Source organism: Gigantopelta aegis, chromosome 6 (assembly GCF_016097555.1).
Source record: "Gigantopelta aegis isolate Gae_Host chromosome 6, Gae_host_genome, whole genome shotgun sequence".
Classification (NCBI taxonomy): Eukaryota; Metazoa; Mollusca; class Gastropoda; order Neomphalida; family Peltospiridae; genus Gigantopelta; species Gigantopelta aegis.
In genome coordinates this window covers 43,237,286-43,260,535 of record NC_054704.1, presented here as the reverse complement: position 1 = coordinate 43,260,535, position 23,250 = coordinate 43,237,286, and the positions used below count along the sequence as shown (strand labels likewise).

Below are 23,250 nucleotides of genomic sequence, written 5' to 3'. Positions count from 1 at the left end.
CTTTATCATAACAATTTCCAACATCACACAAAGGAGACAATAACACTAACTCACACATACATAAATAGTTACTACATGCTAGTAATTCTGCTCTTTTTTTTGCAAAAGGAAGACAGATGTGGATTTGACTATCAAAATTTGTTTCATCTTTTTAAAACTTTTTAATCAAATTCTAGACAACTGTAATTTATCTAAATCACCCAGTGACCAGTAACGCAAAACCTAAGATCATATCTTCAAAATATTAGAGATATATCATCAATGCCATAGCCACATTTGTTGGAATACTAGGGGCAAATTTAAATTTAAAAGTAACTGGTTATTTGTGCATTTATTTTCTCTGTAATTTTGCTTTTGTATACGGTGGAGCAGTATAACTTACATGTTTTATGGTAAGTGTTGTCTCTGACAATATTGTCTGCTTACTACAGGTATAGTTCCATCTTATATTCCAAAATCCACTCTTTAAATGAGACAAGATTGTTGTTTAGCACTTGTACAACCATTCTGAATCATATATAAACTGTTATATTAAAATATAGTAATTTAATTTTGAAGATTTCCATTCTATGTTAAGTCTTAATTTGATACATTTGACTTTTTCTGTTAATACTAGTTGCATTCCATTGTTGATTATTTTTGGAGAGGTTTTGAAGCACTTGTACAATTCAGAAATATTATTTTAGTGATCATTATTTATCTTTGTTTGGCACCCCAACAGCTGGTGTTTTTTGTGCTGGGATATCATTAAATATTCATTCAGTTCAATGTTAAAAATTTAAATAAATCATGATGCCATGGAATTGCATATCCAAATCAAAATATATAGGTAACAAAAGCATTTATTTGAGAATTTTAAAAAATCTAATTAACAATTACTGTTTGACCACACATCAAAAGATTGTTAAATAACAATATACTCCGATAGGTATATACAGATATGTACATAATATACAAACATATGTAAACATAGTCACTATGTTATGTCTTATATTTACATATACATGTGACACTGGAATGTAAAAGAAACAAATGTTTAAATGTTTCTTAAATATTGTCATACACACGAAACACATAATAGTAACATTTGTCTTTAGAATATAGTGAATGTAGTGAATGTAGTGAAAGTAAAGTTTGTTTTACTTAACGATGCCACTAGAGCACACTGATTTTTTATCTTATCATCGGCTATTGGACGTCAAACATATGGTCATTCTGACACTGGTTTTTTTTAGAGAAAACCTGCTGTTGCCACATAGGCTACTCTTTTACGACAGGCAGCAAGGGATCTTTATTTGCACAGGCAGGACAGCACAAACCATGGCCTTTGTTGAACCAGTTATGTATCAATGGTCGGTGCAAGTGGTTTACGCCTTGCGGAGCACTCGCTCAGGGTTTGGAGTCGGTATCTGATTAAAAATCCCATGCCTCGACTGGGATCCGAACCCAGTACCTACCAGCCTGTAGACCGATGCCTAACCACGATGCCACCGAGGCCAGTCTGAATATAGTGTTAAAAATTTTAACACTGAATATAGCAGTATATTTATTTGTGATAACTGTTTATATTCTTTCAATTAATGTGACATCTTTAGGCAAGCTAAGATATATTTGAATATTATACTACTTCATACCAACAAAATGTGAATTTATTTAGGTGCAACATTACAGCACTGTGGACCACAATTTTATTGTTTTTAAGTCTTATTAGACCGCATAATGTTAACCAATATTCTAAATTAGTCATCACAGTGTCTGTAATGATTTTAAAGAATGTTTAGATTATTTTTTTGTTAAAAACATAAAGGAGGTGTCATTGTTTACTTATTTCTGTAGCTATTCCCAGTGACCATGTGCTATAAATAGCACTGTGGTTTCTGAGAAAACCAAGGATTCTAAGAGTACTGAAAAAGCAATACATGTCCCCTAACGGGCCCACATTTGTTTTCTATCTCCTAAGTTCAAGGCACATAACTCTGTGAAAAATTAGTAAATTGCCATGAAAAGTCAGACGTCATCTATAACAGTACATGATAAAGTTATATCAAACATTTCAGTTCAGTATCTTGAAGCATTGCAAAAAAGTCCACAAAAAAAAATTTGGTAGATAAGTTCAAGACCCATGACTGTCAAAAATTGATAAATCACCATGAAAGTCAAACTTGATCTGCAACAGTACATAATAAAGATATGCATAAAATGTTCAACTCAATATCTTGAGACATTGTGATAAAAAAAAGAGTCATGAAAACATATGTGATACAGACAAACAGCTAAAAGGAGAGAGAAAAAACCTACAGTCCCCTCCAGTTTGACAGTAGGGGACTGATAGCTTTATACTGAGAGTGATGTATAGAATGATGGATTTTATGTTTGTATTTTAGATTGCAATCACAGGGTAGGATTTCATGGGTACGTAATTGAATACCAATCTGGTTCTCATCAATCAATAATCTATTTATATAAAGTATGTTAGGTGTCTGGCCCACATTATGATTAATATATTATAAACATGTATTTTAAATGTATAGTGCACACATGTACCAAAAATATCTAAGTGTTTCTCATACTACTTAATATACACATACTACCTTTAACAAATCAAACATTCACTACAAATAATATAAGCATGAAAATGATCATGCATGACAAAAAACAACCAAGTCCAAGATGTCTAAGGTTAAGTTCTTCAGGATCTTGCTAGCCATTATATTTCCACACATAGTACACTTAATAATTAGTTTATGGTTCCATAATTATTACCGGTAACGTTTCACCATGCAAACCCATTTTTACAAAACATATACATAATTTGGTACATGGAACCCACAGCAAACCATCACTAAAACAGATGGCTATTTGTGACATATGAAATATAAATTACATAAACATTACTTCATTTAAAAATGAGAGTTCAACTATGCTATTCTTTTCTTTACCCGGTAGTTTATTTAAAGTCCAAAGTCCAGGCTACAGATTTTTAAACTGATCTTAGCACTACGAAATCGTAAAACAGTTGCAAGCTATGGTGTCACTATGACACATCATAGCTTATGATGGTTTTACGATATTGTAGCACTAAGACATTGTCGAAAATCTGGGCCTGGACTAAAAATCTGTAAGATGACTACCTTCGTGTGAAGAGTAGCAACAATCATTCACACAATTCTCACAACGATGTTTGTAAATTCAGTCTTTAAGGTTCTATCACCAAACCTATGCATATTCATAGATAAAACATTTCCATGGGTGACAGTCTATTTCCTCTAAGCAAATTTGCAGTCTGCAGTTAAATGTTTAAGATCAGAAATGCCAACAAGTTGGGTTTTTTTTTTTATAGTAATGGCAACATCTATAACAACTTTTTTCTAAAGCTGACCATATATTTCAGGAATAGAAATAAAGAAAAATGTCTCTCTGGCCAGAGGAGCAAGTAGTCAAGAAAAGTCACAAATCCCAAAGAATAATAAATAGTCCCGACATTATTGTTTTACATCAAACTGTCACTGACATATTACATCACTACAACAACAGCTACATAGTAGTGTTCACAGTTTTTAAAATAAAATTAGTATATATTTTTTTCTGAAAACATTTGACACCGACTTGAGTTTGCAGAAGTGCAGCATTCACATCAAGACAAATAATACAAATACTACTAATTCTATATCATAGTCACAAATTATATAACTTACATATCTGATTTAAAAAATGTCACTGAATAGTTAATTATTTACAAACAATAATACCAAATAGCACTGTCTAATTAATTAATCAAATTGTTTGTTATTCCTAAATAGTGGTAGGTGACTCATGACCAAGTGTTGTTATTCTATAACTAATACAATATACTCTGTTTTAACACCATTAATAGAGTATACAATTTCTATAATCATTATCAGGTCATCTAAAATTATAGTATCAAATGTGTATATTGGTGGTGGGCGAAGGAGGCTATGAGTTGTCTCAGAAATAATCATACAGGATGGGTGCCACTAAACATAATTACAATTTTATGGCTAGTTGGTTTATTGAAATTCTCTCTAATGGGGAAAAAGAAAAAACGCTTTGTTGCTGGTCATGATGGATGTTTAAAAGGAAAAGAAAGGAATATTTAACTTTAATTATTTGCCGTCTAACACAGAGTTTTTATTACACTTGGCCTAGAAAGTAAGAGAAGACATCTGGGGTCTAATACATCAAACTCCTGTAACTGTGATCTCACAATCCAATGCAAATAGATATAAAAGGGAAAGTGATGCTGCTAAAGAGAGCTTCGTGAATTGGGATACTGCTACTACCACCCAGTAGGCTACTGCTACTGTAGCAAGGGATCTTTTTATGTATTTTCTTAGACAGGCAGTACACATCATAGCCTTTGATACAACCAATCATGGAACACAGGCTGTGTTGAGGAAACCCCAATGTGCTACATCACACCCCTTTGGTTACTGAGAATGACTGCATCCCATTTGATGTGATTATTTGCAATTCCAAAATGTTTGGGGGGTTTCTCCTTTTTCTGTTTGGTAGGAATGGGGGGGGGGGGTTGCTACAAGTATCACCGAAAATGCTGGACAAGTAGCTATACTATGTAAGGGAGATTGGAGATCGAGGGATCTTAATATGTTCTGTATGACCATATGAATATTGATTATTATGAACGACCTCTAATCTCTCACAATCATAAATAATAGAAGAAAAATATACAAAACTGTTGTCACATCAGCACAATATATCACATAACTGGGGTTTTGTCTGTAGTTTGGTCTGCAAATAATTATTTACACTTTTGATTTTATTAGTCCTCAAAATTATTTATAGAATTATGAGGAAATTAGGACACAATTTATATATATATATATATATATATATCTTACACTACTGCATTTGGTACTGCAATATAGATAATTTTATTTTGCAATCACTCTTTGCATGATAGAATAATATGATGTTTATTTTGAAATCACTCTTTGCATTGATAGAATATGATGTTATTAGCAAAGTATTTATTATTTCATACAAGCCTGATTCAACTTGTTTCCTTTAGACTATAGAATATTAAAATAAAATTGTATATCTTGGTAAACATAACATATCATTTATTTATGAATTAGGAGTTTTAAAAATAATAATAGATATGACTAATTTAACATCTTAAAAACATGGCATGCTGCAAGACTTGCTTGCTTTTTTAAGATTGTAAAAAAAAAAGGGGTTATCAAAGTTAGAAAACAGTACAATTCCCCCACCTCTGTTTGGGACCAACAAACGATATTTCTATTGTCATAGCAACACATATGACTACAGACCTTGGTACCACAACTAAACTACTGAATAAAATTGTTTTAACATAAAAAATGAAGTTATAACTGATACTTAAGCAATTATAAACAAATGTTTAAACATTTTAACAAATACATCAAACCAATGAGTAAACAAGTTGAACATAGTTCAAGATTGTAAAAATAACTGGTATGGCAATTTCCCCACACACCACCATTGCAATTTATTTGTTATCAAATGTTTAAACATTTTAACAAATACATCAAACCAATGAGTAAACAAGTTGAACATAGTTCAAGATTGTAAAAATAACTGGTATGGCAATTTCCCCATACACCACCATTGCAATTTATTTGTTATCAAAGAAATGCATTATTAAGTATAATATGTGCTACATTGTTAATGTTATATGAACTTCTAAAAAGTTGAATAATGGTAAGTGACCACCAGAAAACAGATATAATAATTATTTTCTCTTAATTGTACCAGCAAGATTTGTAGTTAGGACACTAGCAATATCTAGTGTCAGTCCCAGACACTGCCTACTCATTTCATTGGATTGCAGGATAAAAACTATCTCAGGTTAATGAGGTGGGTTATCAGTTTTAGGTTGCATACCACCATTAATTACTCCATGCAGTTATATACAATTTCTATCATACTATGTCACAATACATTCTGTGAAAAATACAACACTATCGAGAGGTCACGTGAATCACAAATTCATGAGATCTCCTTCAGCTTCAATTCCATGCATAGACACATAAAGCTGGGTAAGTATTGGTATAAGTGATGTGAAAAGATGGTAGCTTATTCTTGGTGGCCATAAGATGCTAAAAACTGATGACGACATTTTTTGGTCTAATAAAAAAAATTAATAATAAACTTATAACAGGTCACTCCACTAAAATAATACAATAATAATAATTTGTCAGTTATGAAAATATGCTATTTTTAACTTGATGGACTAAAATCTTTGTAAAGTAGGTACCATATCTAATGATTAATCTCAGAATTTTCGAAGTAATTTTAATGCAACTAGTGTACATCAATAAAAACAACTGAAATTTTAAAAAATAAAATCAAACACACACATTCAAAAGCTAGCATGCACTTTAAATGTTGCATTTTCAAGTCTGAAAAACAAAAATAATCAATGTACCCTAGCTTTGATATAAACATAAAATGTATATAAAATAAATTCATTAAAAAATTAAAATTGTATTTTACTTTCACAAAATGTATAAATATTATCAGTAAACATTCAGTACTAGCATTTTGTCATCCATACACTGTAACAGGGAACATTATTTTCAGTATCGCAGTGCATTTCGCTATGCATCTTTCAGATATCACTCCACAATTCTAAAACATTAAACTCACACACTCTAGTTTCAAGTCGTGAGAATGGACACTAAGCTTGATTAATTTACAAACCTGTAGCACATTTGGATAAAGTTACAATGGAGTGAAACAAAGAGTCTGTAATGCTGAAATGGGGTAATATCCATAAAAAATAGACGACAGCTTGTCTTCATAAACATTACTTCTCAGAGGTACATGCATTTTAAAAAATATGAAAAATGTATTTTGTAGAGCATCAGAAACACCAGGATGACCATCAATACTTTGCAGAGCTAGCTCTGGGTGAGCAAAACATTTCGCCAAATTGTCTATTAAACTTCAAAAATTGCAGAATTCAACAGTTAATGTCAATTATTATATGAATTGTTTTCGCCAAATTAAAATAAAATTCGCCAACTGCTTTCAAAATTCACAGTTGGTGAATTCGGCGAGTGCCAGAGCTAGCCCTGCTTTGAGGTACAGAAATGAATATTATGAATAATAAAATCTAAAGTAATGTCCGATTTCAAGTATTAAAAAGTGCTTTAATAGTGAAAAATATGTCATAGTGTTGCAAATCAAAATGTTTTAAACAAAATGTTCCCTGCTATTTAATATCTATCTAAAACAAAATGTTCCTGTGACACTGGTTGGCATGGTGGTACTGGGGCAGATTCTTTTCAGTCAATGTTGAACATTAGTGCTGAGAAGGCAAATATTATGAAGACAACACCACCCGTCATTGTTACTGAAAATAAAAAAGAACTTACTGAAGAAATGCATTTTTCAAAACACAAGAAATCAGAGTTTATGGTTTCAAATTACAGAAATATAGCTTTTTCTCAACTATTTATAATTATTTCATACCATATGTATATTCTAACTAAAATGGTCAGTGCTGGTTAGTTCCTTATAGCACTTTAAAGTTCTAACCAGTGCTTCTAAATAGGACACTATGTCATCCAAATAAAATCATGAATTTGACACTACACACCTTTGGAATGTTATTTCGATCACTCTAAACATTTCTGGGCAGAACCCTAAACAGGACTCACACTGGATCGAAGTTTGTTAAAGCCAATTATCAAATACATGTACCGTATTTGACCGGAAATAAGCCCAGGGGGCCAAGACAACTCATTGTGAGCTTAGCATGGGGTGGGCTTATTCCCAGACAAGGGGCCAGTTTTGTTGAAAATTTTTTTAATAATAATAATTAAAATAAATAACAATACTTAAATGAACTAGGAAGAAAACAAAAAACGTTCTGTAGCTCATCTATTAATTAGTGTTCCATTTGTTATTAATAAATAATAATTGTTTATTAATTAAATTGTTTGTTTTTTTACTAGTATCTAATTATCAGAAACACACCTTCTATGTTACAATTACTTACCAGTGCTGTTTATTTACATCCAAAATTTAATGCTGAGAAGACTTAAAACAACAGCAATTAACAACAAACTCAATAACGTATACACACGTTTCTGACACAGGCAGCCAGCTTACACTACAAAGAATTATCAATCTACGGTCATTTTGTTTAGCCAATCAGAATAAGGTATTTGCTTAATTAGCATTAACTGCGGACCCAGTGTGGTGGTAAAAATAGACATTGGTTTTTAGTTCATACTTGGGCTTGGATACTTCAGAGAAATACTGCAGGCATGAAATTGAAAACAATGTTACACACTGTTATTGTTAGAGCTAAATCTCACTGGTGGTAAAATATTGTGTTACATTTGTGTTTAATTATCTGCAGGAGGTATGACCTTTTAAATGAACTTTGAGCAAACTTGCAATTTCATGTTATTTATAAGGTGGCAAAGTTGGGGGTGGGCTTATTTACGAATGAGGGCCTAATTTCTTAAATGCTATCAAAACGGAGGGGGGCTTATTCAAAGACATGGGCTTATTTCCGGTCAAATACGGTATATAAAAAGTATTTGATTGAAAATAATTGAAAAGTGGATAGAATTTTGTTATAGGCAATTATTAAATACATGTATATAAAGAGTGTTTGATTGAAAATAATTGAAAAGTGGATAGAATTTTGTTATAGGCAATTATTAGATACCTGTATATGTAGAGATTTCTTTGAAAATAACTGAAAAGTGGTTAATTTAAAGAACATTTTGTTAGCCACAGACTAAATTTAGTAGCCACTCTGTGTAAAAAATAGCAGCAGGGCTTCTAGAATTTTTATAAATCCAGCTATGGGATCAGTGATTTACATCTAGTAATACTAATAAGTGGATATGTCACCTAAAGAGGGATATAGAGCTTAAAAACATTAAGACTGGGGGTGGGGGTGGGAGAAGGATATTCTATTTACAAAATAGACTTAAATGCAGCAGTTAACAACTTGATTTTCACTAGCCATCGGGCATGGCAATAGTAGTTACTTACTAGCCACAGGAGTAGGGCTACCATAATCTAGAAGTCCTGATAGCAATTGGCTAATCTGGCAAATAATATAATGTTTATAATATAGCATAAAGGCTCGGTTTTTATTCAACTTACCTGTTCTGATAGAGATCCTCTGAGCTATCATTCGCCCACCTACAACAGCAAGTCCAGTGCACAGGGCGTGGCCCAGGGAGCCTCCAATAAGTACACCCCATATATCCTGAAAAACACAAACACAATTCCTTTTGATTTAACATTTAAACTAATATAAACACTAGAGCATATTGATCTTCAGTTACTCATGGGTTGGGACCAGGGTCTGTGAGTTTAATGTTTTAGAACTGTGGAGTGATATCTGAAACATGCATAGCAAAATGCACTGCGATACTGATAATAGATAATTCTGATCTATAGTCTTAAAATCTGCTACAGTTGGTCATTAGCAGCAAGGAGTCCTTTATATGCTCCCCCCCCCCAAAAAAAGAAAAAGGATAGCACATACCACAACTTCTGATATATACCAGTTGTGAAGCACTGGTTAGGCAGGGAAAAAATTAAAAACAGAGAATGGCTCCACTGAGGGAGTTCAACACCCTAGACAAAACTCAATCGACTGAGCTAGATTTTCCCCCAAGATTTAAACTAAACCACATTACATGCTATTTTGAAAGGGCACACCACCAGTCAGTTTTTCAAAACTTTTTCGGCAATATTTTAAAAACATTAGTACAATGGATGAAACGGCCCACTGATGACAATTTTGAGTCTGCCTTTGGCAGGGTTTTTTTCAAAATGATTCTTACTGCAAATCAACATGACTGAAAGTTTTTGTTGTTGTATGTAGACATATTTCAATAGCACAAATGTTAAATACTAGCAGATAATACACACTACAGTTTGCAATTGTTGAGGAGCTTTATAGACGGCAGAAATGTTTAACCAGTGGCAGAAAAGTGCCATTGGTGATGCTCTCAACCTACCGCAATTTATATCTCATTGCTGTTCTTAAGTTTGAGCCCTGTTTTGAAAATTGGGTCTGACTATTGTTATTGATATTTTGTTATAGCTAAAAATCAGAATAAAATATCTGCATTCTTATTTAGCTGAGATAAGCTGTATAAATGTTTACAACTATAATGATTTAGCTGAAGAGGAATTTCTGCCCAGTGTATATTTCAAGTCACATAAAATTGCAAAGGCTATTGATGTATAATTTCTTCTGTTGTAGATAGATTATTGGGAAATTCAATTAGCAATGTTTGGTATTCAGAAATTAATTTTTTTTTTTAAATTTCAGGATCTCATTGGATAGAATCGTAAAAATTATGTAATCTAAATATTTTGGGATTCTATTTCATAATCTTATGCTTCCGACCCAAAATCTGGGATTCATGAAAACATAGATATTTGCTAAATTTGCAGCCTCGTATTGCAAGTACATAAGCGTTAACTATAACATTACCAATGTGGTAAATCAAACATATTACTGGTTATCTCAACTACTTACTTCTCTGGCTGCTAGAGCAATAGTAGCTATCTGTGATCTGTCTCCCCATTCTGCTAAAAAGGTCAATGTGAAGGACTGAAGAAAAACTGTTGATAAAATTCCCGATACAAACTGTCGACCTGGTGTTCGAATAATACCAGTTTCTATATCCTGTACCGGGGCATTCCGCTGTGCTATCTAAAACAAGAGGGTTTTTTTTAAAATTGTTAAAAAAATTAACAATAATAATTTGTGATGTCAGTAACATATTAAAAGTGCACAACCAATTTTCGTGACCAAATATTTTCAATAGTGGCTTTAAATCTGTTTATTTCTTGAGAAATTATAAATGAATAAAACATTACAATTTTCAAAGATTTTTCAATTATCAACATAGTGTTTTATACAAATGATCTATCTTCTTCCGTTATATTAAATGAGAAGTTTAAAGTTTGTTTTTGTCCAAAACATGTATTGACACTGTGTTAGGACTGAAAAAACAAGACAAATATAAATCAATACAAATTAAGAATCTGATCTTAATTTTTGGTTTTCACAAACCTCGTCTTCCTTCTTTTTTAAATCGGCTTGTACTTCATTGAATTCCTCCTGAGCCTCTTCAGCTGACATTACCCAAGCTGAAAATGTTAAAATTTTAACATAATGTGGTTCTGAGAATAATAGATAGCATTTTTTTCTTTTTTTTAAACATTAAAATAATATTCAAAAATAGCCTTCTCACATTAACTTGATTAAGGTAGTACTAAACCAAATAACTTCCGGCTGGGTCAAAGTTTGAGGTGTACCAAACTTTTGATAGAGAGATAACACCACAAGTTTTGTGATTGATGATAAATGTGAGTGTGTTGGTTGTAAAAAAAATTAGTTTCATCTGGTCAAAAAAATGTATGCAATTTTATTTCATCTAGTACTACTGTCAAGTAGCCTTGTGCTTGAAACATGTATGGGGTTCCTGTAAAAAAAAGTACTCAAATTTTGTGTGAAATAGGGGTGTTGTCAAAACATCTGGTTATACCAAAAATTAGCAGTTAATACTTTGAGGTAGGGGTTGTAGCACTGATATTTATGGGTCATAGTTTGATCGACATATTGCATAGTGTTTTTAAACACAAACATTAACATGGTTGCCAATGGGATTTTATTTGGTATAAGTACAACCATAAGTATCTTGACAAAAAACCAACTAGTTATTTACAATTTTTAACTGAAAAAGATGAGTAAATTAATAAAAATGCTTTTTAAATATATAAATAGAAACTTAGAAAGGACGTTTGTTTTACCTTCTCGTAACATCTTCAAACCAAATACACCAAACAGAATCGATGAAGCATAAAGAGTGTATTTTCTTGGAATCACAGTAGTTGCGTAACCTAAAAGAGCTGCAATTAAAAACAAACAAGCATGGAGATTAAATGATTTGAAGAGATCACATCCAAATAATTTATGTTTTAAATGTATACTCTTCAAAAGAAGAAACGCAAAACCACATTGTCGTAACATTTGGAGAATTGATTTAATTATTGAATGGTGAGTCCGATAATTACCAAATGTTGCAGGATTGTTCACAATTCACTCTAGTCCATTGTGAGTAAGTGATAGGACACACCACCAAGGTCAAGGTCATCTGGAGTCAATACCGGGTGTGGCCTCCGCGTGTGTTGACAACTGCCTGGCACCGCCTGCCCATTGAAGCAACCAGAGTACGGATGACGTCCCGGGGGATGGTGGCCCACTCGGCCTGCAAGGCTGCTGCCAGCTCGGGCAGGGTCTGGGGCTGTGGTTGTCGCTGTCGGAGGCGTCGGTCCAACTCGTCCCATAGATGCTCAATTGGGTTCAAATCCGGTGATATCGATGGCCAAGGAAGGACATTAATGTTGTTGTTCTGCAGGAAAGCCGTTGTGAGACGTGCTGTGTGAGGTCTGGCGTTGTCATGCTGGAACACTGCGTTGGCGTTGGCCATAACTGGAACGATGTGTGGCCGGAGGATCTGGTCAATGTAGCCCTGTGCATTCAGGTTGCCCTGCACGTGGACCAGGTCAGTTCTGCCAGTGTGTGAGATGGCTGCCCACACCATGACACTACCCCCGCCGAATCTGTCCACTTCCTGCACGCAGTTTGCCGCATAACGTTCACCACGACGCCTATACACGCGACATCTTCCATCATGACGTCGGAGCAGAAATCGGGACTCGTCACTGAACCACACCTGTCTCCATCGCAGTTGAGGCCATTGTCGATGAATCTGGCACCACTGCAGTCGGAGTCGACGGTGTTGTGGTGTTAAGATGACACCTTGAACTGGACGTCTGGCACGAATTCCTACCTCACGTAGGCGGTTCCGTACGGTCTGGTCGGATATCCTGCGCAAACCTGGTATTGCTGCGGCTGTGGAGGTGGCAGTAGTCAATCGTTCCAGAAGGTGGCGTACCCGGATGTAGTGGTCCTGCCCGGGGGTAGTGACCCGTGGTCGACCGGATCTAGGGAAGTCACGTGTTGATCCATGTTGCTGGTAACGGTCCCACAGTCTGGAGATGGTGCTTGGGGACACATGGAATGCCCTGGCAACGGCCGTTCTGGATTCGCCTGCGTCTAGTCGGCCGATGGCATTGTTTCTCTGCGGTTCACTGAGACGTGGCATGTCCTGGATTGTCAACTGTCGGCCAGATACAGAGGCCAGGCAAGCGAACACCCTGCACTTTTATACTGTCGGTGTTCATGTTGCACGTGCAGACAACGCACGTGCAGTGGTGACATGGTTTGCACGTGGCTGCGTTTTTGCGAATATTCACATTTTGGAACTTTATTGTACAGTAGCTGCGTTTTATCGAATGTAACCGTGGGAATGTGTTTGGGACATGCAATGACCTTATATTCACAAAGCATGAACCGGTAGGAAACATAAAATCGGAGTTATAACCCATTTGTACCCTTTTGCGTTTCTTTTTTTGAAGAGTATATAACTGTAATAGCTAGGATTTTAAGCTTATTTGAGTAATAAACATACATGTATGTGAATGCAATTATCTGTTTTCAGTTTAGTATGACCACAGTACAGAAATACCAGGTACTCATGCAAGGTTGTAAAAGATATTTTATACATGTTAGTGACTCAGACTATAAGCAATGGTTGCTGGCTGTTCATAAGATTCTATCAGGACTCTGAAAATTGCGAGTGCGATAGTTTCGATCACGTGTCGCTCGCGTAAGTATAGTTTGCATAACCCATTTTTAATAAACCTATATACAAAATTATATCTCAATATCTTCAGGCATTTAAAACAAGTCTGGAAAACAAATGTCCATAGCTCCTAAGTTCAAGGACCATAACTCTGTTTAAAAAAAGAGGGTAAATTGCCATTGAAGTTAAACTTGATCTGTAATAATCTGTATGATCTGAACAGCAATTGATACATAAACTTTCAGCTTGATATCTTGAAGCTTTGTGGAAAAAAAGGTCCGGAAAACAATGTTAAAGGGTCGTAACTCTGTCAAAAATAGGTAACAGTAAATGAAGCTATACACAAAATTTGATGTCAATATCTCGAGGCATTGTAAAAAAACAACTATATGTGGGACAAGATGGATGGACAGACAGACAGAGATAGACAGATGAAAGCTAACGTTCCCTCCGTTTAGATCTGTAGAGGACTAATAAAGAACCTACATGATAAAACTGTCATGAGAACAAGAGCACCAAGTGCACCAGCAAGAACAGTCAATCTTGAATGTCTCATCGCCATGATGGCAGCAATAAAAAATGTCTTGTCACCCAGTTCCGACACAATGATCACAGACAAAGATGCAACAAACGCATGGATGAAACCAAGGTTTGAACCCCTTTTCTTTAACATGTGGAAAAACCCATGCTCATCAGAGGTCTCTTCTTTACTAGAGTCCTGAAATATACAATGACAAATTTTAAATTTAAATTCAACAAAGTTATTGTTACCAATATTGAGAACTGATATTTAAATTTATACAAAATATACATGTACTATAGACTGTTTCTTTTTTATATGTCTATATATTGTACACAGAAAAAAGGTTTATGTAAAGACAGTTACGGCGATATGAAGGTCTTGTTAAAATTGGTCTTAATAGTTCATTTTTAGCATTATTATTGTTGATTATAAACTTGTATAAACTTGCATTTTATCCTCCTATAAAATAGGCAGGATTGTCACTCATCCAAAAATATTTAGAGTTCATTGACTCATGACTACAAATATTGAGTCTATCATAAATTTTGAGATCCACAATTGAAGAAGTCATGTGAATTGTATATCAATTGACAACACAAAAATAACTGCAGTCATATATAAAACACTCAAGCATAAAGAATACCTTGGCTACTGGGTATGATACAAAGGTAAGTATATGAATGAATAACCTATTAAACAAATGAATGAAAGAAAGAAATTTTTTATTTAACAACGCACTCAACACATTTTATTTATGGTTATATGACGTCAGACATATGGTTAAGGACCACACAGATTTTGAGAGGAAACCCGCTGTCGCCACTACATGGGCTACTCTTTCCGATTAGAAGCAAGGGATCTTTTATTTGCGCTTCCCACAGGCAGGATAGCACAAACCATGGACTCTGTTGAACCAGTTATGGATCACTGGTCGGTGCAAGTGGTTTACCTCACAATTATTTGTGCTAGGATAGAAAAGTGTATACACACACAGAGCTCTACATATAGCCCATGAAAGTACTATGGCATTCAAGAGCTAGATAAATATATGGCAGGCCCCAATCTAGCCAGTAAAATGAGCTCTTTTTTCGCTGAAAGTCAGCTTAAGTTGTCGAGTTATTAGCAGTAGTGAGAAGTCGAAGTCGCCGTAATATTCTGGCCCTAATCCGATTTCAAAAACAGACAACAGATGTCAAGACTCCAACTTCTTTAGTGTCATACTCACTTGGCACCATGCTGACATATGTCAACAGGGCTAGCTCTGGGTGAACACAAAGTTTCACCAAATAATTGATTAAACTTCAAAAATGGCAGAAAATCGGTTGTTTTATAATAAAATGTAGTAAAATTATTTTGCCAACTCAAAATAAAATTCACCAGTTGTTTTCAAAATTCGCAACTGGCGAATTTGGTGACTGTCAAAGCTAGCCCTGATTCGGACAGTGTCTTTTACTTTGGCGCCAGACTGTATCCTCAAATAATCATGAACTGGCCAATCGGGAAATGGTTTCTGCTCATGCACACTGTTATGTACAAGTGATTTGATAAAATAATGTTTTACCTTGTTGAATTTATTGTCAAAATCAACCAATAAATGTTAATACTCAAGCCAGTTTCTGTTGTGAAGAGATTAAATACATAGATTAAATAAATAGATACACACGTAAACCTGGCTATTGTATTTCAAAGTGACACATTGTGTGCTGTGACCAGTCAAGCATTGTTAATCCTTGGCCACATTCATTTTAAAATATATTTATAAATGTTCACTTCGCCCATTTTTATTAAACTTCTCCCCTTTCTTCTGGGACGGGAAAAGCCACTTCTCCTACTTTTTCAATTCTAGATTAGCACCTGATATATGGACTTTATAATCAGTCTCTGCTGTAAGAGATAACTCAACAAAAACACAAGATTTTTGCTAGTACCACCGAGCAGATTCAGTACCTAGGCAAAGATTCCCACTCTAATAATATAGTAATATGTAACAAATAATTTAATCTTATGTTTGATGTTAAATACCTTTAGATTGATAATGTTCAGTTTGCAGAAATAAATATTTCACTATAGAAAGAAACCCGACACACACACTACTTCAATGTTTAATGTTTCGGTTACATATGAAGGTGCTAATGGATTTTTGTCTGTAGTGTGTGTATTAGTGTGAAATATTTATCATAGACAAACTCAAAATTATCACTGTAATATTATTTAACATCAAACATACATTTGTTGGATTGTTATTGTATTAATTAATTAAAAATTTTGCTTAGTTTAACAACACCACTAGAGCACACATTGGCTATTGGCATGTGGATGTTAAACATTTGATAGTTCTGACATTAGTAGCATGGGATCTTTTATATGCATTATTCCACAGACAGAATAACACATACCATGGCCTTTGATATACCAGTTGTGGTGCACTGGCTGGGATGAGAATAGCTCAATGGTCCCACCGGTAACCAGTCAATTCGTACGATAGTCATTTCGTACCCAATTTTACCATTTCATACCCAAGTCATTTCGTACCATAGTTATTTGGTCATTTCATACCATAGTCATTTCGTACCATCAGGCTGCAAAATGACCGGGTTCGCATCGCAAAAAGCGATGCAAAATCTTGCGATCGCAATGCAATATTGTAACAATGACTAGCAGTTTGCGATGCATGTTTTTTGTAACCAAATTGATCTTTGAATTGAGATCGCGGGAGAAGAACGCACTTAGGGGTGTCGATTTTCCGTGATCGCAGCCAAGGTAACTGATTCGCCAATGATAAATATTTTTAAAATTTATCTCAGTGTACAACCTTCTCGCGTGTGTTAGTATTTCAAATAGAAAATACTGTCGGAATACGCGGAGGATGTTTGACGTTTTAACAAGAACAGTGACGTAACGTACTAGTTGCAACGTAATCGTGGTAACCTAATTTGCAAGCAGCTATGACCTTGTACACTGAACTTGTAGCCTACCGTGCACGCAAATATATTATGTTCACGAATTAAATATACCGCGAAAATTGCGAACATGCCGATAGCTCCGCGAATTTAATTACGCGTTAAACTTATTTCCGATTTAGCTTTGAATAATGCCTATAGATACAAAACACATGGCGCATCGAAAGCACTTTATATTTATCGTCAAATTACCTGCCACGTGGTTTTATACTACAAGTGACACTCGGTGCTATGCATGATCTGCGTTCAGCGATAGCCAGTAGTCAAAATGTCTGATAATTATTTTGACCGGTTGTCGAAGTGGTCGTTCGGTTTAACTTGTTACGTAAAAAAAATTCTGGCAAACATTAGCAACAAACGGCTGGCTGAATTCACGTCTGGTATCTTGTGACTATGAGATTTCAGTTTGTTGTTTTTACACTGATTATTCTTATATTCGATACATACTTGTGGCTTTCATTATTTGTAAACCTGAATGCAACCTATGAATATTACTAATAAATAGTATTTGGTCTAGTTTGTGATTTTTCAAGTTTTCTGCATCATGTATTATCAGACATACGTGCAGACAAGACTAACGGCATGCGGACCGCATGGCGAGAATGTCTCGAGTATAATTATATCGTACGTAAAACTGTCATTGAAAGGAGTTCAGTTGATATTGGTCGTTTTTATTTTATTATTGGCAAAAACTATCGTGAAAATGTAAAATGAAAGCTTGATCGCGAATTATTTTAGCCGCGAAAATGTTTGCGTATACATACGGTATTATCGACTAATTAACAGCTTGGCGTTTTTAATTTTGAATTGCCTCGGCAAATAATGTTCCGGTAAAATACGTATATATATTGTTTAAGAATTGTCAATTTTCATAACAAAAATGAACACCGAATACGTTGGAATGATCAGCAAAATGAGGATTTTTTCTCGGGCTTCAATCGCACTTTGGATCAGACATACAAATTAACTCAGGAAAGACTAAAAAATCACTTTGAACAAGTTAGATGACCAAGCTGCTTAGCATAACCATTGACAAATATTATTCAGAAATATGTTGTACTATAAAAATTAAACCCTAACATTTCTATGCTATTTTCTATATAGCAAAAAAAAACCAAAGTGAGATTCTCTGGGTGTGTGTGTGGAGGGGGAGGGGGGAGGCAACTGCCCCCCTTGACCTCCGGAGAATACGGCCTTGTAAACAAGTGACAGTGCTGACCCTTCACAGCCCACAATACAGATACATGTATAAGAAATATGCAATTTTATTTAAAAGAATGTGTTTTATTCGTGTTTACTCATTTTATTAAAGTGCTAATCAAATTCCAATAGTTGCTAATCAATTCTCCATCCAGTAGGAAAAACTGCTAATCAAAATTTTAAAAACAAATTGCACCCTGACCATAGTCATTTCGTACCATGTCTGTTTGGTCATTTCGTACCTCAATCATTTATTGTGCAGCTTAGTTGACTGATACTAGTGATAGATAGTAAAATGTCAAATTACTTATTTAAAAATAAACATTAGGCTAATGCAGCTATATTGAAGCCCCACCCTTAAGAAAGAAACAAACAAATAATAAGAAAAAGATGATATATTACTTTTATTACTTTTATCTTCAAACATTTCCGTTCATCATTATAAGATGGGGGGGGGGTCTTGTATCATATGAAATGATCATCAGTGGCAATATACATATGTTAATTTAAACCGTTGCTCACTTTACAAGGTATATTTACACGTCAACGTTTATTCATCAACAATAAAAATAAGAAGTGGCATACCATGACAAAAATAAGATACCGAGTACAAAACCACTATGGTACGAAATGACCAAACATTATGGTACGAGATGGTAAAAAGTAGGTACGAAATGGCCATGGTACGTAATGACCAAAGCACTATGGTACAAAACGACTATGATACGAAATGACCATAAACTATGGTACGAAATGACTTTGGTACCAAATAACTAGTAACCGTCCCACCGACAGTGATCCATCCCAAACCGACCGTGGTTATTATATTAGATAGGCAATCTTTTGTCTACTCTGTGGTAGGCAAAAATCTTGAGTTTTCATTATAGAGTTATTTCTGACGTCCAAATGTTCATATACCTCTCAAATGGCAAAGAACTTGGGCTAACATAACAAGTACACTCCCCCCCCCCACCCCCACAAAAAAACAACCACCAACACTACACTTCCGACATGCTTACTTTGTGTTTGTGCAAGTCGCTGTCCTTAAGTAAATGTCTACCAAGTCCATCAACACTGTTGACATCAGAATTAGAAGACACCTCATACAAAGATATTACATGAAGAAACAATACAAAAATCAAAATTATTTTTGATATTTTGCAACATCCTGAAGTCGACAAAAACATTTGTAGATTCATATTTTCAGAACAAGGGATACACGGCAATTTTAAGTATAAATAAATATATGTTACCAAACATAAAAACAAACAAAACGTTAATAACAAAATTACTAAACGTTAAATTTCAATTTCGTTTAGATTTTTAAGTTTTTTGAGAAAATTTAATGACGGTAAAACTCCACGTTGTATAATATCAGTTGCTTCCCTTTAGTTTTGTTACATGTTTCCTTCATCCCTGTAAGAGCACCTATCATTTCAGGCTTGTACATGCTCCCCACCCCCGACCCACTCATCTTTATTAAGTTCGGAGTAGCCCTCATCTCAGTATGTCTGCATATATGTTGGTAGATCCCAGCAACTGGACGGGTCACTAATATGCTAAAGTCGATCATTTTCATTTAATTCGTTTGGGATTGCACAATTGTCACATTTGGCAAATGATTTGTTGAGGGAACAGTGCCCGAGTAGCCAGAAGGCAACCCCCTTCCCGCTCCGTATGCTGAATGTTATTATTAATTGTTTTCAAAGTTAATATTATACTTTCGAATTTGTTAATTTTGTTTTTTAAATAACAGTGGCTGGATTTAGCGTACCGTACTCTACTAAATAAAAATTACAGGTATCAAAAATAGCAGCAGTCTAGGCTACTACAAGTTTCAAATAATTGTTATTACATAAATAGTGTTGTACAATAAAACATTATGATGTATTTATTACTGTTTTGAGACAACTTAGTACATACGCATATATTTTGATATTGATAAAATGGTCTTCTCTTGAAATTCGCGAGATAACGTGCATAAGGTTTATAGAAGGCAGAATACACAATATATCGATTATTTTAAGAATTGTTATATAGTGATCAAGAATTACGCCATTCGTCTGACTACAGGCATATTCTAAGATTATATGTAGACAAGTACATCCACCATGTATTAAATTTATTATAATATAATGTCCAAGCACAAATGGCCAGAGCTTGTGGGCAAGGTAAATATAGAATTGTTCACTGCTAAATAATTTTTCGAAATTAATTAGACGAATGTAGCTGAATGAACCATGTGTATGTTGTGGTATACTGAATATTAATACTATCAATAGTATTAATAATAGTTTTGTGCTTACCGTGCGTGAACATAGTAAATTTGGTCTATAACTGATTTAATTTGTTAACACATTATTTCTTTATACATGTGTATTTCATTAGATGCGACATACTGGCTTAAGTTGCATAAATTACAGTATGGTACTGAGGGGCGATCATTACAACTCATTTATTATCTATGGAACTTTTGTACGTGTGTGTGTGTGTGTGTGTGTGTGTGTGTGTGTGTGTGTGCGTGCGTGTGCGCGCGTGTATCTGTGATGGGTTTATATATATATATATATATATATATATATATATATATATATATATATATATATATATATATATATATATATACATACACACACGTTTATAGATATATAATTAAAAAATTTTAAAATGACAACCTCAGAGTATTTCATCATTTGATGTGTAAAACGCGCGTCTGTGTATATATAGCCAATTTTGTAATGGTAGGACAAGCTGATTTCGAAATGATAGAATACTACTGTGTTTGGCAATTTTCATGTATAACGAATCACCAATTATAATATGTCCACTGGCCACTAAAACGACTGTGATTTGCTCTGTACATTGTCAAGTTTTATATTTTATATTTTTATTCTCAGCCATGGAAAGAAGCTGAAGAGGCCCTGAGACGGGACTACCAAAACTTATGTGTAAGCTGGTGACAGTAAATATTTTGATTACTTCAAATACCAACAATATATTAGGAAAGAAATCCGACTTATTTTTTCTTTTTTCCTTTTTTCCCAAATAAAAATTAGAGAGCCTTTTTTTTTCTCTCTTTTTTTTAATATAGAGCTCATTATTTCTTTAAATAGCAATCTTTATGTTAGTTTGAATTACTTCTTCTTCTTTTTTTAATAATTATTCTTTTTTTAATAACCCATCAATTCCCCCAACAATTTCATAATTTGCGCCATGTTGTTGCTGTTAATTTCAGGAAAGCAATCCGACTTAAGCCTAAACATTAGCTTAAACCTGGCTTATGAAAACGGTCACGTGTTTTGGTTAAGACCAGAAAGTGGTCTGTATATTGTGTCGGTCTCACAATGTTGTGTCACATCCCTTGTTATAAAGTATATTAACTAAAGTTTATTAATCTATTCCGTGTACGTTCGAAAACAATATCCATCACACTAACTATTAAAAGGAAAAGGGCATCTGTTTAATGACTCAACAATATGGTGTTAAATCAGTTTACTACGTACTAAACATAGCTATGGGCATGGGTGTATGGGGACTCTTTGATTTAGGGGGGCTGGAGGGGTTGATTTGCCCGAAATTTTACTCAGATAAAAACTGCCCGAATTTTCCCCACTGTTTTGCCCGAATTTGGGGGGGGGGGGCAATCCCCCCCCCCCTGGTCGTACGCCCATGGCTATGGGGTCAAATTAACGAAGCACATTTATTAAACGCACGTATTAATTGTAAATATATGAATCTACATACGTACGTGTAATATAAACGAAAACATTGTAAATCCAGCCCATGGTAAAATTATTATGCAACTCATTAGCATCAGTAAATATTATTACCATACTTTCTGAAATAAGAGTGTAGACAGACGTCTTTAATATTCCCATTTATAATTTTTTTTTTAAATGAAACATGAGGCAACAGGTCTACTGAAACAAACAGTGAATGCTTATTTAGTTTAAATTTGACTAAATCCACACTTATTAGGTGTCAGTGTCAAAATATGAAGAATAATGTTTAAAACTTGTTCTGTTTTTAGGTACAAATTCTACCAGTGGGAAGCATGGTGACTAAAGATTACAACACAGATAGAGTCCGGGTCTTCATACATGCGGATGGTACCGTGGCTATTATTCCAAAAATAGGCTGAAAAGAGAACAATGACATCATTGGTGCTATTAAATGAAGATAATACTAGGGACAGTGTTATTACAAGACACTAATGCCTTTTCAGCATTATTCGTAACCATGCAGATGGTTTTCTTTGTATGCCAGTTGACAGTTGGTTAAAGGCTCATTTGCAGGTTTCAGAAGCCTAGGAATGTAATTTTTCCTGTGTCCAGTTTCATGAAGCAATCCTAGCACTTTAATTGTCATCACTTTAATTGCATAAGGTAGTTATGCACTTAAGGTGATTTTAGTGCTAAAATCGTTTCTGGGAATGGTGCCCTAGTATACCAAATGAAGGCATTTATGTACGATATGTTCCAGGTGTTTGAAAATAAAATTATATTTTCATCAACCCTTATTCAAAGTTTAAAGGTTTCCTTTCATATTCAACAGTATTAACTGATACCATATAAAATATAAATAAACCTTTCTCCGAACTGTATAGCATTATAGCATTGTAAATTGTAAAGATCATTTATAGAACACACAAAAAGAGGAAGGTATTTCTATTTTATACGTGTCCTTGGCCATTTTGTAAGGAATGTTTATTTAACAACACAACGAAACACTGTTTAATCAATGGCTATAAAGTGCACGTTTAAAGAATCATAGATGTAAACTGCTGATTCAACAGGCTAGACCTACTAAGTGCAAAACAGCTATACCATGGCTTTTGATATAG

General features: G+C 34.3%; 1 protein-coding gene and 1 long non-coding RNA gene across 2 annotated transcripts; one reads left to right on the top strand and one right to left on the bottom strand.

Annotated features, from left to right (window-relative positions):
- Window positions 1-1,378: 1,378 nt before the first annotated feature.
- Window positions 1,379-19,768, bottom strand: LOC121376016 (transmembrane protein 165-like). The gene is made up of 7 exons (XM_041503777.1): window positions 19,427-19,768; window positions 14,211-14,442; window positions 11,827-11,925; window positions 11,087-11,163; window positions 10,547-10,723; window positions 9,154-9,259; window positions 1,379-7,378 (listed from the first exon to the last, which is right to left on the bottom strand). The coding sequence occupies exons 1-7, from the start codon at window positions 19,604-19,606 to the stop codon at window positions 7,311-7,313; spliced, it is 939 nt and encodes a 312-aa protein (XP_041359711.1). The 5' UTR covers window positions 19,607-19,768; the 3' UTR covers window positions 1,379-7,310.
- A 676-nt stretch (window positions 19,769-20,444) lies between these two features.
- On the top strand, window positions 20,445-22,926 carry LOC121376209. Its single transcript, XR_005958415.1, has 3 exons — window positions 20,445-20,578; window positions 21,305-21,355; window positions 22,438-22,926. It is a non-coding gene; the product is annotated as an uncharacterized LOC121376209 (long non-coding RNA).
- The last annotated feature ends 324 nt before the right edge of the window (window positions 22,927-23,250 follow it).

Bases quoted from the DNA above. Each gene is read 5' to 3' on its own strand.
- LOC121376016 (XM_041503777.1), bottom strand. From the start codon at position 19,606: ATGAATCTACAAATGTTTTTGTCGACTTCAGGATGTTGCAAAATATCA. The intron at 11,926-14,210 runs GTAGGTTCTTTA...TTTTAATTGCAG, and splicing joins TCTCATGACAGTTTTATCAT to CTCTTTTAGGTTACGCAACT. The intron at 10,724-11,086 runs GTTTGTGAAAAC...CTCTTGTTTTAG, and splicing joins TAAAAAAGAAGGAAGACGAG to ATAGCACAGCGGAATGCCCC.